This window comes from Sciurus carolinensis, chromosome 1 (genome assembly GCF_902686445.1).
Source record: "Sciurus carolinensis chromosome 1, mSciCar1.2, whole genome shotgun sequence".
NCBI lineage: Eukaryota > Metazoa > Chordata > Mammalia > Rodentia > Sciuridae > Sciurus > Sciurus carolinensis.
The window spans coordinates 71,752,283-71,770,214 of NC_062213.1; the positions used below are offsets into that span (position 1 = coordinate 71,752,283).

Here is a 17,932-nt window from a genome sequence, read left to right on the forward strand (position 1 = left end):
CTACCTCTAGTACTCTATAACGTTCATATTTCAAGATTCCTTTAGAAAAATGTTCAGATAGGAAGATATCATCAAAATAAAAGTTAAATGTAACTTCAAAGCATATTAGTAGAATCAGTATGTTGTATTTGTTCAAAAGGAAACATAGATCATTGATTTAGTTTGAAACTGCAATCGGGAAAAGGGCCTCCATGAGATAAAAAATATTCACAAACTAAGCAACAGAAATGGGTTGAGAGTGTTGTTTCTTATGCAGCTGTTCCTATGCAGATCTCTGAATTGCCTGTGTAAAAATTTCCTGCTTGAATGTCTGTCTGCCAAAGGAGATGGAAAAATTCAACCTTGAAGGAAAATGAATCTTGATTAAGAAAGAGAACTTTCCCAGTCAGCACACAGGAACAATTCAGGGTAGGTGGTAATAATGAGCCTTGAACAAGAAAAATTATTCCATTGATGCTTCCTGACTGCCCAGGTGAACTATTCAGCTGATGATTTTCACAAAAGAAGAGGACCCTCATGAACAATGGTGTCAATTTAAGTCAAAAGAGGCCCAGGAGGTGCTATTAATGCCTTTTGGGGAAATGGCTTAGATTTCTTTAAGAATTGAAATACCCACAAGTCAGACAGTAGAGTCATTTAAAATATAACACAGAGAAACAAATGCTGGTGGGTTTTCTTTTTGTGTAGAAAACCATGTGGTGCAATGGAACCATGAAGACTGACATCTTCATTACTGCTTATCTGCCTGGAGCAAGTTAGCCTTTCCCAGCTTAGGTTCCTCATCTATAAAATAAAGATAATAATATCCACTTTTGAGGGAAGGATAAAAGAGAGTCAACGGACAGCACCTGTACAGTATAGGAAATCATAAGTTAGTTCATCTTCCTCTCCTGTCCCTTACCTGTAAGTTTTTAGATCCTTGATCAAAGTTCATGATTAATACAGGATAAATCTTCATAGAATGTCTTACATTCATTTTTATGTCTAATTTATCATAGTCACACACATTCAGATTTCTATGAAAATATTACACATTCATTCAAAATTCTCTAAGATCACTAATATGTAAGTTCCACACATTTTTCAAGAGAAATCAATTAGAAGAAATATTAACCTGAAGTTTCTAAAATTTAGAGTAATCAAAAAGATGCCAGGAAGACTTCATCCTAATTCTTTTGAAATTAAAAAAAGCACAACTTGAATTCTCAATATAACTTGTTTTTCAGTATCTTTAAATGCAGCAAATGAGATGAGTCTTCATATTCACATTTTGAATGTATTCCTAGGGAGGAAAAAAATGACTTCAAGTCTTGTAACTTCCCAAAAGCAGTAATAACTTATTAATTATGCCCTTGGTGATCTTAAATGTGGCATGAAAAACAGCCTCAGAGACTTTCAAAGATGCTTAAAGTACTCCTAAAGGGAGCAGTAAGGACACTAGGAGAATCTGCCTGCAGATGTATATCAAAAACCTATTTACATGTTGAAGGAAAGGATTTAATTAATAGCATTACAGCTGTGAAGTTAATATGCTGTTCTGAGGTCCTATCACAAGGGACCATTTCATATTTTTTAAACAAGTCACACAGTCCTACACTTTTTTCTTTTTACAACTCTTGCATAATAATAAATATGTCCCCAAAGTTTTCAGGATGGAGATCATGATGTCTGTTAATTTCCCCAATAATAATAAAGATGATGATGTTAATGGCAATAAAGAGAGTCACCATTTACTGAAACCTCACAGTACACCAAGATCCTTTCTAAGACTTGTATGTGCATTGTCTTATTTAATTCTTTCAATGATTAAATAACATTTAGTGCTGTGGGTTTTCTCTTTTGTAGAAAAGGAAACTGAGACTACAGAAGATTATACAACTGCTGATACTTTCAGTTACTTACACACTGTTATTACTGCCTCCACCACAGTCCCAGATTCTTTAAATTTAATGTATTCATTTCCTCCAAGTGTGAGAAGATGTGGGGAAAACTAGGGTGCTCAAGGTCACAGTGACAAATGCCTGCTGCAAGCCTGCTTGGCAGGTGAGATAAAAACAAAGGGAAACCTGGGAGCTGTGATCTGGGTCTTCATAATAGAGGTATAATCACTCAGGTCCACTAGAATGCACACTGTAAAATTAATAAGAATGGTGAGGCAGTACTCACGAGGGCCACCGTTGTCTCCCTTTCATGAGAATGGTCCAACTTCCTTTATAGAAATTAAGTTTTCCCCAGAAAGCAGAATTGATTAGACCTCTAATCTCAGATCGTATCCTGCACTGGCAAAGAAGCAGATGGTGGATCCATATGGAGCAATCATATCCTGCCCCATCACACCTCAGTAATTTAAATTGTGGGAGATGAACAATAGCTTGATCTCCTTTCCATCAAAGAGAAGCTTTTGGACTAGACTGTCCCTACTCCTGGGCTTCCTGGGCTTACCTAGCTCTTGGCTGTTACCAAACCCAGTTCTCCAGCCTCTTGGTTTTCTGATCCCTTGTCTTTCCAAGCAGTCTCTAATATACAAGTAAGATAGAGATGATGCCTGTTAAATGCAACCCAGGGATCCTGACACAATCTGTGATTACTAGTTTACAAGGAATCTGATTTTCAAAGCAAACTATCATTTTTATTTATGATTCTCTTTTAGTTTTCATCCTCTATGAACTACTACCAGAAATTGATTCTGTTCTTTAAAACGTTCTTCCTAAATTCTCTACTCTAAAATTTCCTCAATCTTTCCTAAATTAATGTTCAATATAATAGATAAACTAAAATAGGATGTAGGCATATATATTTGAAACACACTTATTTGGAATATCATCTGAAAAAACATGTTATGTGGTCAAGTCACAGAGAATTGGAAAGACTGTATTGGTGGTAGAGGATTCTCACTATAAATAAATTAAATAAAACAAATATAAATAAAATAGTATTGTGACAAAAATGATATATCACTCTAGAAATAGATCCTATAAGAATATATTTATTACATCATAAAAAAGCATTATAAATCACTGAGAAGTCTACTAAGTGAATATTGTTTGCATCATAGGTCAGTTATTGGTAAAAGTATCTTTTTATATAGTTACCTTATACAATCCAGGAAAATTAAGCTCCAGAGGATTAAAGATATAAAACATTGCTAGTATAACATAAAATGTAAAAAGTCATAACTATTTGTTAAAAGAGGGCAAAAAAGTAAATTATTGAGTGTCTTAATGAATTAAAAAGAAATATAAATAAAATCTTTTAACTTTGAAATGAGCCCCTGCCTTCCAAAAACGGGAAAAGGGATTCATTTGTGCTGATGACACTGTGTATACTCATATTTTTTCAGCTCATACAACACTTCTTGGAGAAGAAATTTAGGAAACTAAATCAGGGACCTTTAACATTTCATAATAAGAAAGAGCATACATATAAAAATCAATGTCCACTTGATATAAAATTGTGCAAAAATTAACCAAGAGTTTAATAAAAACATGGAAATATCTTTAAGTTCAATTTTTTAAAAGGTCACTATATAAATTTCCTTTATAATATCAACAATATTAAAAACAACAGGGATGACAAACGAAGGCACTAAAACTTGTTTAGAATAAAGTTAAACCAGAATATTAATGGGATTAATCTCTGAGTGGTTAAAATGAAAGTGATGTTTGTTCTTGACTTTCTAGTTTCTATAATTTTTTTGGATAATATTTATAGTTCTACATTATCATGAGAAAAAGAAGTGTTAACCAAAAGAATCCTTTTCTTTGGGGACAAGAAGAAGGAAAGAGAAAGAAAGAAACAAAGAAAGCCAGCCAGCCAGCCCATCTCAAGTCATTGTCTCTTTCTAATTGAAAAAAAACAAACAAACCAAAAACCAAAAAACAAACAAACAAAACTATTTAAGCATCAATAGTAACAATCACTTTAAAATATAATGAATAAAAACAGTCTTTAAATGCAATTTAATTACAGATGCTACTGCCATTGGAGGAAGTGACAGTTTTCATCTGCAGGGCACACAGTTCATTTTTAAGGATCACATTTGAATGAGCCTTTAACAGCAAAGATCCCTGGGCATGCCCTGGATTGCTGAGGGCAGGAAAGGATAGAGCTGATTTTGATTTTCTGTATAAAGGAGCAGAACTTTCACCTTAGTGAAAGCCTCGGAGAGAGGTGAACAAGTGGTGACAAACCTCGTCAGACACTTGGAGGCACTCTTGGCAGAATGGCTAATGACAGATTTCCTGGGAAGAGGGCCAAGGATGGCTGGGACTTTGGTGTCAACTTGATTTCTGACTACCATCTAGTATCAGGATTATGTTACATCATAAAATTGTATGGAAAATCTTTCTTCATTCTTTTCTGTAAGAGTTTGGATAGGATTAACATTCTTTCTTATATGTTTGATACATTCATTATTATTTTTTAAATTACTTACTTATTGTTTTACAGACTGAATTTTGATTCATTGTACACAAATGGGGTACATCATTTCATTTCTATGGTTGTACATGATGTGGATTCACACCATTTGTGTAATCATACATGTACATAGGGTAATGATGTCTGTCTCATTCCATTTTTACCCCCCCTACCTCTCATTTCCTCCTACATAATCTAAAGTTCCTCCATTCTTCTCTCACTCCCCAACCCCACCACCCCCATTATATATCATCATCACTTATCAGGGAAAACATTTGGCCTTTGGTTTTTTGGGATTGGTTTATTTCACTTAGCATGATATTCTCCAATTCCATCCATTTATTTGCAAATGCCATAATATTATTCTTCTTCAAGGCTGAATAATATCCCATTGTGAATATATACCACAGCTTCTTTATCTATTCATCTGTTGAAAGGCATCTAGGTTGGTTCCACAATGTAGCTATTGTGAATTGAGCTGCTATGAACATCCATGTGGCTGTATTACTGTAGTATGCTAATTTTAAGTCCTTTGGATATAAACAGAGGAGTGGAATACAAAGAACTCAATCAATAAATGGGCCAAAGAATTGGACAGATACTTTACAGAAGAAGACATACAGGTGATTAATAAATATATGAAAAAGTTTTCAACATCTCTAGTAATTAGAAAGATGCAAATTAAAACAACTCTAAAATTTCATCTTACTCCAATTAGAATGGCTATTATCAAGAACACAAACAATAATAAATGTTGGCATGGATGTGGGGAAAAAGGCACACTTTTATATTGCTGGTGGAGTTGCAAATTGGTGTAGCTACTCTGGAAAGTAGTGTGGAGAATCCTGGGCTTGAGGTTTTCTTTGTGGGCAAGTTTTCTAATTAATAATTTATAGTTGTCCATATTTTATATTTCTGAATGGGTTAGTTTTGATAAGTTATTCTGTCCATAAATATGTTAATGCCATTTTTAAAGCTTATTGAAATAGAACTAACTATTCAATTTTTTTTCTGTTCTTTAAATTTCTACAAAATCTGTAGTTGTATCTCTTCTTTCTTTACTGTTCTTGATAAATAGTAATATTCTTTTTTTCTTGATCAGTTCTACTAATAAATTGTCATTTTTTTGTCTTTTAAAAGAATCAGCTATGAGATCATGAGTATAGTTAAATCTTCTTTTTATTTCTTATATCATTGATTTTCAATGTTCCTTCTGCTCTAATATTGATTTAAATCTTTTTTCCTAAACACTGCTTTTGAGACACCCATAAATATTTGCTGTGTTTTTTTTATTATGATCTTCAAAATATTTTTAAAAATTCTCTATAATTTCATATTTGATTTGTGGATTATTTAACACTGCCTGAATAATTTTCCAATATTTGAAGATTTCCTACAGGCCTTAACAATATGTCTTTCAAATTACTGTTCTCTTTATGACTGGAGAACACTCCATTCACAATTTCATCCAGTGGACACTTATTGAGACTTCCTGTGATCTAGAATGCAATTTTGGTCATTGTTCCTTCCTGTACCTTTGAATAGAAAATGTACTTCATAGTTTTGAATGTAATGTCCTATACATGTCAGTTAGACAGGCTGATTATAGCATTGTCAAGATCTTTTATCTTCATTCTATCATGTGTGCTTTCTCCATCAGAAATAAAAAATAGAGTGTTATACTCCACATCTGTTTGTGGATTTGCCAATTTCTACTTTTATTATTGCTAAGTTTTGTTTCATATGTTCTAAAACTTTGTTATCTGATATGGCTTAGGATTTTATGTGTATTTAATACATTGAACCTGATATAAATCATTTCTTCTTTCTCTGTATCAATAACCCATGACTTGAAGAATACTTAATTTTTTTTGAAGTCTGTTATTTCTGACATATTATGATCACAGAGAATTTCTTCTAATTAGTGTTTGACAGCATTTATTTTCACTTTTTTAATTTCAATATATGCATGTGTTTATATTTAAAATATATTTTGTATAAATAGCATTGGGTACTTTTGTTTTTTTTTCAAAGTCCACTGCTCTAATCTCTGTCTTTAATTGGAGTGTTTAGTTTATTTACACTTCATATAGTTCTTGATATGCCTGGGTTTTAATCTGTCATATTCTTATTTTTTTTTATTTGTACCATCTGCTTTGAAGTTTCTCACTGCTCTCACTGGTTGCATTATTTATTTTTTATATGGGTTACTCTAGGGCAGTAACTGTCAAGCTTTTTGGCCCCAGTGCTCATTTTCTTACTCTTAAAAGTTAATGAGTATCCCAAAGAGTTTTTGCTTATGTAGATTAAAATCATCAATATTTATCTTATTAGAAACTAAAATGAGGCATTTTTTAAAACACAAGAGCACAAAAGCACCATTAGACTTTAAGCATTGCAAGGACCTCTTCCCATGATCACCTGCCTGTGGAACTTCTCTCTGCCTTTCAGGTGATACAGAACTGTTCTTACTCCACAGTTGCAAACTGTTAGTCAGAGAGCACTGTGGAGTATGAATTGATAGTGTATAGGCCATGTTTGTCATTGAAATAACTCCAAATCCATAGACATGATGTAGAAACTACCCCGAATTTCAGTTTTTGCAGAAATATTCACTATTCCAGAATGAATAATTAAGGTATAGGTAGTTTCTGTTCATCAGTCCAAGTAGGCAATTGAAAGAAATGTCATATGAACTAGAAGGAGACAGAATTCTAGAAAGTTGATAAGCATTCCAGAACACAAGGTAGAGGAATTTCTTGCATAATGGAATCGAGTCTGGAGGAGTGGCAAAGGCAGTTGTGTTTGTCAAGAGTCCTTATCTCGGCTCTACTTCTCTGATTAGATCCCTTACAGATTCTAGTTGAGGTTGGACTGGGGCTAGCCAGGGCAATGTTAAAGGAGATTCCCACTCCTTAGTTTATGCTCAACGGACTTAAAATTCACATACTACCATGACAGAGTCACATTAATGTTTATAGCAATTCAGAGTTAAACTATGGAACCAGCCTAGGTGTCCTTCAACAGATGAATAGATGAAGAAAATATGGTCTATATATTCAATGGAATATAACTCAGATTTAAAGAAGGATGAAATTATGACATTTGCTGGTAAATGGATGGAGTTGGAGAATATCATGCTAAGTGAAATCAGTCAAACTCAAATGTTCTCTCCGATAGGCAGGATGCTAATTCACAATAAGGCGTGGGGCACTAGGGAAGAATAGAGTTACTTTAGATTAGGTAGAGGGGAGTGAAGGAAGGGGAAGAAGAATAGGGGTAGGAAGCATAGTAAACTGAAACAGACATTATTATCTCATGTACATATATGACTGCATGACCAATGTGATCCTACAACATGTACAATCAGAAAAATGAGAAATTATATTCCATTTATATATGATTTATCAAAAGGCATAAATGCATTCTACTGTCTAATGTATAACTAATTAGAACACAATTTTTTTAAAAAAAAGGAGATCAACAGAAAATCTTTAGGATGCTCTTCTTGGAGTCATCTGTCTTTTTAATGACCAAAGATTCCTGGTTAGCTGACAAATGGCATTTGAATGAATATTAAAATGAGTAGTCAGGAATACTATGCCCATTTTGCTTAACCTTGTACCCAAAGAAATAAGAAAGGGAAAAAAAAAAAAAAAACCCTTTCGAGATGTGCATTGATGATAGAAAAACAGTTACAAAAGGCAGTTCATAAAAATAAGCGCCTGTAGTGTTGGGAAACCAGATTTGTGTGAAACAAATGTCTGGTGTTATTGATTTATTTTTATCACTTTGCAGAGTTGTTTTAAAGCTAACCTGAGTTACCAGTTATGATGTGTGGAAATAGTGCTGAGCAATCCACAAACACGCACTACTCTCATTACTGGCAAAGCTGGCCCTATTATGCTACTGCATGCATACTCAGCAGGGTTAAATGATTTGCTGATGGCCCACAATAAACACTAGAGAAAGATTTGCACTAAAGACTTAGGATCTGAAATTTAATTTTTAAACATATTATATTGCCAATTCCACAGCACAAATTTTCTCTGGTCCAATTTAGTTCAAATCAGTGTATATGGAAGAAAATAAAATATAATTTCTACCTAATAAAATAAAAATATAATTTAAAATAATGTTCAAATCACAAGATAGAAAATGCTAGAGTTTGGATATGCTATGCTTAATTTATTATTCATCATTCTCTTATTCATAATATTTGATTTTAAAATTACTTAATAACCTGCATTTGTAGATTATACCTGGACATATACTTAAGAACTTTTTTCTGTTTTAGAAATTAGCAGTGAAATACAGTCAATAACACAAATATTTCAGGTAGATGTTAGCACCTATATATGAAACTCAGAATTGAAAATGTCATTTCTGGTTCCTAAATACATTTACCAATGTGAGAAAATATTGACAAGTCCTAATTTGAAGGTTATTATAATATAGAGAGAGTAGTATTTTATGGAAGTTCTGGAAAAATCCTTCCATATTTTTTTTTTATTCATCTGAATCAAACAAACTTTGTTATCATGTGGACTTTAGTGGAGTATGATAATTCTAAAAGGATCTATGCTAGTTATGTTTTTTAAGATCTAAACAGCAAATTCAAGTAGAAGACTGTTAAATTATTTAAAATCTGAAAATGTCACAAGACATTAGAATAATATGCACAAAGATACTTGATAATGAGATATTTAAAAAATTAAGAATTGCATTCTCAATTTTTTTGAAATTATTCTGCTGTTTCTTTTCTATGGTGAAAATTTTGCTGTTTATAAGTTTTAAGAAGCACAACTAAAAATTTAACCCATGTTGCTTTCAAGTTGGGTGGCAATCAAAAGACGTCTTTGCTAGAGGCACAATGAAAATTGTGTACTCTTCTGACCGTTCTAGACAGACTGAAATAACATGTGTATCATGCTGTATTAACAACTGACTTCTGTCTGACCAGGATTTCATAATAGGAGTCACTGCACCAATGTCTTTACATGTTAGCAAACGTGGTTCCCTTACATATGTAAGTACTTAATTCCTTATCAATCTCTTCTACTTTAAACACAGAAAGCTCAAAATCAGTTTTCACTTAATATTTGAGGTGAGGTCATTGTGAAATGATGTCTTTTTAAAATGGACGTGAGGACATGAGGATGCTCAAGAAGTCAAGTCCCACTTCAACATACTGAACAAAATCATAAGAAAATTATTTTGAAGTTCCTTCATTATTAGCATACTCTTAAGGTCATTTTTTTTATGGATGGTACCTGAATATTTCTTTGTTTAGTATTCTGTTTATAATGTTTTATTTATAAACATATATGCATATATACACACTTATATATGTATATGAATTGCTACATATAAAATAGCAATTTGATGTTACAATGGTTATTTATAAGTGAACTCTTCAAAGAGTAATGTAAAGGCATCATACACTCACCTTAGAAAGGCCACCTACTTCCAAATAGAAGCAGATAATGAACACATTCCAGGTAATCCAGAGGGCAGTCCATACTGTATACTGGATAGAAGGGGTAGGGAGAAAGAGAAGAAAAATGTGAAGATGAAAGGCAAGTATCCTAAATAAATCAATAGTAAAAATGTTCACTAAGTTTTCAGTCTGCTGGAAACAAATAGGCAGGGCACACACAGAAAAGAGGGCTTCTTTCAGAGTCCCCTGAGATCTACAAATTAAAAATCCAATTTTCCTATGGCTTTCAGTGGATGACAATAAACCTAGATTTATTGTTAAAGCACTTTGCTAGCTTGCAGGTTCAAGTTCAATTCAAGTGCTCACTCAATTTGTTTTCTGAGTATTATCTTTTCCAGAGAACACAATTATGCAAAGTTGTCCTTGAGATATAAAATTAAACTCATATATTTTTAGGAATGTTAGTCAAAATCCAGAGTTTCTATGTCCCTGAATGAAGACCATGCTTGAAAATGAATGTATGGAATCAAATTAACAAACTTTTATTCATTGTATTGTTTTATTAAGATCATGTGCTTCTATAATTATATAGTATAAATATGATCATACAAAATTTTTAAACACAACAATTGATATATGAGATTAAGAATGAGAAAATGAACAATAAATTTCCATATTGGTAAAAATAAACTTTTATTTACATCCAACAAACTCCAACTTGCCTTACTGATTAGTTGATTTCATTAATCTGTTATGTACCAGGAAATACCTTCTCCCAGAGCATCAATCTTATGTAGCTGTATACATTTCCCTTAGTTTCTTATGCAGATATGGAACATCAGAGAACCAACTTAGAAAACAATTTGTATGACTGTAGACAGTCATGCCATGAAATTCAATTAATCGATCAATATTTTGCCTACTCATTTTACTTTACCAGAAAAATCTCTGAATCCTTAATTCATTAAACTGGAATATTAGTTAAATTATTAATTTTTATGAGTGACCACAATAGTTTCATGCTGTACTTAAATTAAAATGAACATTGAAATCATTTCTTTACCTTATTCTATGGTATGTCAAACGATAGAATGTTTAATTTTAGATACTATATAAAATAGTCATGCTCTTATTAGAGACCTTATCCCATGCATCTAATTATTTGTAAAATGCAATTTAGATTTTATGTATTTCTGTTATCTCTTTATTTTTGGTAATGGGGATTGAACCCAGGAGCTCTTTACCACTGACCTAAATCTCTAGCCCTTTTATTTTTTTTTTTGAGACAGTTTCTTGCAGTTTGGGACTTGTCAAGTTGTTGGGGCTGGCCTCAAACTTGAGATTCTCCTGACTCAGTATCCTGAATAATTGCAAGCATGGACCAACACACCTGACTTTATGACTTTTAGAAGTTTGCAAAATAATCTCATGTGTTGAATACTGCTATAAATGGATATATTTGATGTCACATCGTACTTCCTTGGGAGGGATGTTTTGCTTTATTTAAAGGATAACACAAAGCAATAATGAGTTAAAGCTTCAAAATAGTTGGAAATTTATGTTAAAAACATATTAAAAATTAACATAAGTAAAAACATGTTGTGAGGTTTTGAGTATTTGTGAATATTGCTGATGCTGCAATATCTTCCATTCAGAAAGTTTCCTAGTCTGAACAGTTTTTTAAAATGTGCAAAGTGTATTGAAACCCACTTTTCTGAATCACAAAACATTCCCATGAATACTGAAAACAGCTGCTTTACATCCTTAATATTTATTTTTTGCAAGTCACAATAACTAGACCAAATTGTACTGCTTTTGCTAATTGGGTATTATCTAGTCCTGATATTTTGCATTCTAAATAAATATAAGTGTATCAGGATGTAACTGACCACTAAGTTATGAGAAAAAGGTCAGTGACAAGACTTAGGAAAAGAATATTAAATAAAGTAAGACACTGTAAGAAAATAAGAAAATAAACCCAAATAATTATGAATCCATATGATTCTTAATTATTGGAACTCAAATCTAAATGCACAATTATTGTATTAGGAAAATCAACCAATTCAAAGTCCTAACAAAAGTACAATAAAACAAATCTATTTAAAAATCATAGCACAAACTCAGTGACAGAAATGACTCACAAGCTATTAAATGCTGCTTCTGAACTTTGATAGCTAAAACTATCAGACTAAGTAGTTACCAACTGTCAGTTCAACATGTTTAATTATATTAGGGTTATTATTCTGGGGCTCTCTGTGCTCCTGGTACTGTGCTATGCACTTCATACAGGTTATACCATTCAGTCATCACAAAAGGACATCATCTGATTCCCTAAGTGTCAAGAGTTGGCATGTGAAACCTGACTGGCTCTGGAGCTGAGATTCTCAAGTCTTGCCCAGTTGGTTTTCTTTTAAAAAATCTTAGGAAAGTGACTAAAGGTTAATTGTAAGCTAAACTTTAACCAAATTCAACACTTCATTAAATGGCAAATTCACAAATTACCAGTTTAATAAAAACATATTTTACTCTTACAAGTCCTATAGGTGGCAATGTTTGGGGAGTGAGTAGAATCTTTTGTGTTTTGCTCTCTATGTAGCACGCATCATATAAACACCATGGGTTCTTTGGTTTGTTTCCAGTGATATTGTAGTTTCTTCTAATGCATTGTTTGTTGAGAACAAAGAACATATTATTGAATTTTGAATTGCTATGAGACATAAACTATATACTTTGACATATACTTACAATACCAGTTAGATCACAAACATATGGGAAAAGGGATCTCTAGCAATATAAGTACATGCATAAGAATTGACCAAGGCAGAGATATTAGGGAAAATCATTACTAAGAGATGCAATCCATCTCTACCTTCTTTATGAGGTGGATGATTTTTTAAAAATAATTCAAATTAAATGAGAATTAAAATAAAAGATAAAACTCATCATTTTTAACAAATACCCTTTAATTATTATGGTTCTTGTCAATATATTCATTTATCCAGGTAGATTAGGTGTACTTCCTATATAGATTAACTTTTCCAAATAATTGCATAATCTCTGTCTCTGTTTCTCACTCTCTTCTACTTTACTTATGTTCAGTACACATATTTTACATACTCACATAGAAGATGCCTAAGAAGATTAATAAAGGATGTTCAAATGTTCTATGTGGCTTCCTAAATATTTCCTGGTTTTATGAGGATATTCAGCACTTTTTATTTGACTCAAACTTTAGAAGTCTTTTAGTCTTCCATTGAGCAATTAGTTTATAACGAGTTATTTTTACAATCTGAGCTTCCTCATTTTCCAATTATCAGAAAGGCCATCTGGTCACTCATTCTTTCACATGTGTATCAATCAGCCACAGTATTTAGGCACAATATGCTAGAGTTACAATAAAATTAAAAATAGGGTAAGATCCTTAGTATTTAGTTTAGTATTTGTGTTCAGAAGAACGTTAAGTGAAACCTGCCATCCATACATTTTTAATGGGAAGGAAAGCAGAGTTAAGGTCAAGAAGAAAATGACATATTAACAGTTGAATAATTTATCAAGTCTTACTCTCTATTAGGCTATGGTAAGCAAGTCATATATGTTATAGCATTTTAAAAATGATCTGTGATAAGATTTCTACAAATGAGATAGATGTGGCACGAAGAGAACAAATATCTTAAGGCTTCAGAGTCAATAGTTTGAAGAGGGGGATTTAAATCCAAGACCAACTGAATTGAAACTAACACTCAAGTCATATTGAGCAATAGCTCAGGAGAGAGATTTATGATGATGTGGTAGAGAAGGTTTGTTATATAACAATTCAAATCAATGTAAGTTGTTCATTGCACATGAATTTTGCATAAAAGTCCGAAGAAGTAAATTATAGTCTTTGCAAATGTACTGGCTTTTTAATTTTTAAAGTCAGCTTTGAATTAATTCTAACTCCAAAGTTAATCTTTTTTAAAAAAATGTAAAATCAATTAGCTAACTCATCTGCCTTTAAATTAGCGAGCTTGATTAAATTAACTCATCCATGAAATAATAAAAATTTAAATAATTCTAGGGAAGACTCTTATTTTGGAATTCAGAGGTGAATTTTGAAATATTTGGCATAGGAGTAGACAGGAAAAAAATGATTCTACAACAGAACATATGGTTGATAAATATGATTTCACAGTTTCATATTGTCTTTAATCAAATAAATATAAAAGGTGCATTCAAACCTTAACATTGAGCTTGGTATCCCTTAGGAGTATCCCTTTGAGATACCAAGTGAAGGAGAAAAATATGACCAAGTTATTTCTGTGCTCTGAAAATAAATATAGAAATAGTAAACTGCACCTTTTCAGCAGTGGATTGGACTTACTGCACTTTCATTTGGTGATTCGTTTGGCTTTTTCTAGCAGTCTTTGATGTGGGACCTCATTTATAGTGGTGGAAGTCCATGACATATTTTTCAGAAAAAATAGATCTTGAGGAGTAAGTCACCTAATAGTAGGTACAGTTAGGACAGCAGAAACTATTTCATCATGTAATTCCTCAACTGTTTTCAAATTGAGATAAGCAAGGCAGTGAGGCCAATTTCTCTTGCTGAACGATTGCCCTCATGTTCTAAGAAATCACTGTCTAGGTCATTTTTAAAGTCACTTCATCTAGTCACCTTAAATTCACTTATGATGTGTCCAGTCAAGGATTAAGCATTTTTAAAAGTCTCTACATGCAGGAATACACCTTGAATATAACAAGGGGTAGGCACAGTCATTTTTTCCTGGAGTACACTGCTGAATTTGTGAGACAGGCAGGGATACAATGACAACTGAGTGGGGGACCAGGGTAGAGAGTTAACAGGATCTGGGGTAGTAGAGAGCACAAGGCACTTAGCTCTGAGCGGGGTGGTTAGGTAAGGCTTTTAGTGGGTGACAATTTAGTTGAAGGATTATTAAGTGTTTTTCAAGAGGCAAGGAGAATAGGATATCCCAGGCATGTGGTCTTTGGAAACAGCAAATCCTTCAAGATGCCCGGTATGAAGGAGGCACATGGGAGTACAGAAGGTACAGAATAGGTAAGCAAAGGGGCAATTTTCATAAGCTTTGGTTTCTACTCTAAGGGGTTTGGAAGACATTGGAGTTCTTGTTCTGCATGGTCCTTTATCTAGACCATGTTCACAGTGGTAACTAATTCTTTGAATTCAAGTGTGGTAAACCCAGTTTTTTTCAGAAGTGGCAGTGACTTCCCATCTGTGTTTTTGCAAATCTGGATTCTGAGTTCGACTGAATTGTTGTAGTGACAGACATTATATTTTATCATCTCTAGGTGAGCACTTAGGATACTTGGTGCTCCAAACTGTTTGTTAGTTTAAGTGGATTAAATTTAACTGGCATGTATTGGTAATTGTTTCAGCCAATATTAAGAATAGCAGAAGTGATTTGGGAAGAAAATCTGTAGTAAAAAAAAGCTGTTTTCCTGCTCAGAAGTTGGTGTGAATTTCTGATCCAGGTCTCCTCTCACTGCCATTGAAAATTCGGTGTCTCCCAAGACACACCTTGGCTAAAGTGACATATGCTGCATTCATTTTCAGTCTTTTTTTTAAATACTAGAATTAATTAGAGGCCACCAGTTGTAGTATCAAACCAAAGTATTCATGAACAGCTGTCTGTTGTGTACTAAAACAAAACAAATAAACAAATGTAATATAATCACCTTCCCAAATAACAAAATGCCCTTCATAAAAAAGGGCTCTTTTGAAGGCAGATATTCCATATTGTTGATTACCGATTATTTATCATTTTCCCCAAATAGAAAATTTATAGCTAGACTCCTACAAAGGCAATAATATTTGACAATTGACTGAGGAAGTATGGCAGAATAATTTCCTAGATCAAAACTTATACTGACAATGGCAAGATATCATTTCTGATCTGGTGGTGGAAGCAAAGCCCAGATCATGCTAAAGCAACTCCATGATAATAAAATGAGTGAGGACAAAAGATATTCAGCTCTCCCACTTGCTATCTGTGTTCCCTGGGCAAAGAAACAATTCTAACCTTTTTCTTTATCTGTAAAATCAGAGATGCTAAGACAGACCTCTTAGGGTATTTGGAAAGATTAAACAAAATAAAATGTTTGGCATGGAGGGCTTTCCCACCAACTCAATATTTTTTTTTCTCCTCTCTTCCTGGGTGAAAGCAAATAAAATGAGATTTGGTTGGCATAATGCATTAAAAGAGAAAATCAGAGGAGCAATAATATGAATTGCTTATCTTTGTAGATGTTTTCCTTTGATAATTCTGAAAGTCCTAAAACTGCCTTTCTCCTCACACATAAATATGTATGAAGCACCTATTACAGTCCATGTTCTCAATGACTCTTTGCCTACTAGAGAAGGTTCGAATGCCAACAAATTATAAAACATGCTCAAGACACAGAGGCAAAGGAACAGAGAGTGTTTAATCATTAAAGCACACGTAGGGACGTGTGCATGAGAGACTGAGAGAATGTTACTAGAACTGGCACATGAACACCAGGCAAGGCTGTGAGAGCAAGAGGGGGAGAGGCAGGGAGAGCAGAAGGCACATGAGCAGAAAAACACTACCTCTGGGTCTTTTCAAGTCTCTGCACTTGGCTCACAAACTTCCCAGGCCTCTGCCTCATTGCTATTATTCTCATTCCACATTCATGGCCATTCTACCACCTTCAGAGAGCCCTAGACTCTATACCTTGTTTCCTTCACTGCCTTCAAAATGAACTCCTTGAAAGTAGGGACTGTACTTTGCATTCTTCTCTAGTTATCCAGACCTAGTACAACACAGTACTCTATGAATGTTTGATGAGTGAGTGGCAACTAATGCTATTGAGCTCCTTCTCCACATTCAGTCGTGCTCCCTGCCCAGAACCCCCTTCAACTCCTTCTCTGCAGGCTCACACTCACTGGCACCACAAGTTCTTCTGCAGAACACCTTACTCTGTCACCCTGCCAGGGTCAGACTCCTTATTAGGCATCTCTGGCACAATGTGGTCCTCCGTATTACTTGTCACAGTTATAGTTTAACATTTCTGTGAATGTTATTTGCTAAAGGCAAATCTCTCTCCCTAAAATGTAAGATGAGAACCCAAGGAGGCCAAAAATGATCTGTGTATGTTCAACAGCATCCTCAACACCTAACCCAATGCCAAACACATAGTAGAGACTAAACGAGTATCTTTTATAAACAAATAATTGGAAAAAAAGAACAAAGTTAGAAAACAAAAAAGAAAGGAAAAGAGGCAGGAAGAAAGGGAAGTATGAAGAGAGGAAGGGAGGAAGGGAGAAGGGAGGAATTGAGGAAGGAAGGAAGGAAGGAAGGATGACCTTCAGGGACCTTTGGTCAGATACAACAGAAAAGAACATTCTTAGGTCTTGGAACTAGGAAAGGCTTTTAAGTCATGAATTAGGTAAGTGAGAAAAGAAGACACTGGAAAGAAGGCAGAAACCTCAACCAAGGCTATAGTTGAGTTGAGTGAAAGGTAACAAGGGCTAACATTTAGGGGGCAGAAACAATAGGACTAGATAATATCTTTAAAAGGTACTTGCAACCTCATTCTATGCAAGTCATTGTTTTTATAGTCAGCTGGCATTTTGGACCTTAGAACAGCAACAACATAAAATTTTAGAAGTCAGTGAAGAGTAAAAGTGCTCTGTATTCATAGAAACAAACTAGAACATATTTAAGACTCTATAATAGTTTGATATTCTGCATGACATTAAAGCATCTGGTCTAAGTTTGACTCTAGGAAACATCTTTCTAGTAGATTACACAGTGGTCCAGCAGAGGCTATTCTTAAGAGAAGAAAAGTAAAGCAGAAATTGTTTAGCCCTGCAGCAAATTGAGTGATATCAAACATTCCCAGGGCCATGTTGAATGCCAAGTCTGTCTGTGGGCCAGTTATTTTCACCTCTGTGATATAATGGAAGATATCAAAAAAGTCAATTTTGAGATTCAACACACAGAACGAGTGCATTTTCAGAAAAAAAATTTTTTTCAACAAATTGGATCAAATAAAAATTGAAACATGACTTATTTTGTTCCCCAAGTATGGCAA

General features: G+C 33.7%; 1 protein-coding gene across 1 annotated transcript in view; it reads right to left on the reverse strand.

Moving 5' to 3' along the window:
- Nucleotides 1-17,932, reverse strand: part of Nkain3 (sodium/potassium transporting ATPase interacting 3) — a 642,728-nt gene that overhangs the window by 323,016 nt on the left and 301,780 nt on the right. The window contains exon 3 of the mRNA XM_047563541.1: nt 9,869-9,949. Coding sequence (XP_047419497.1) covers nt 9,869-9,949 — 81 coding nt within the window. The remainder of the gene's footprint in view (nt 1-9,868; nt 9,950-17,932) is intronic.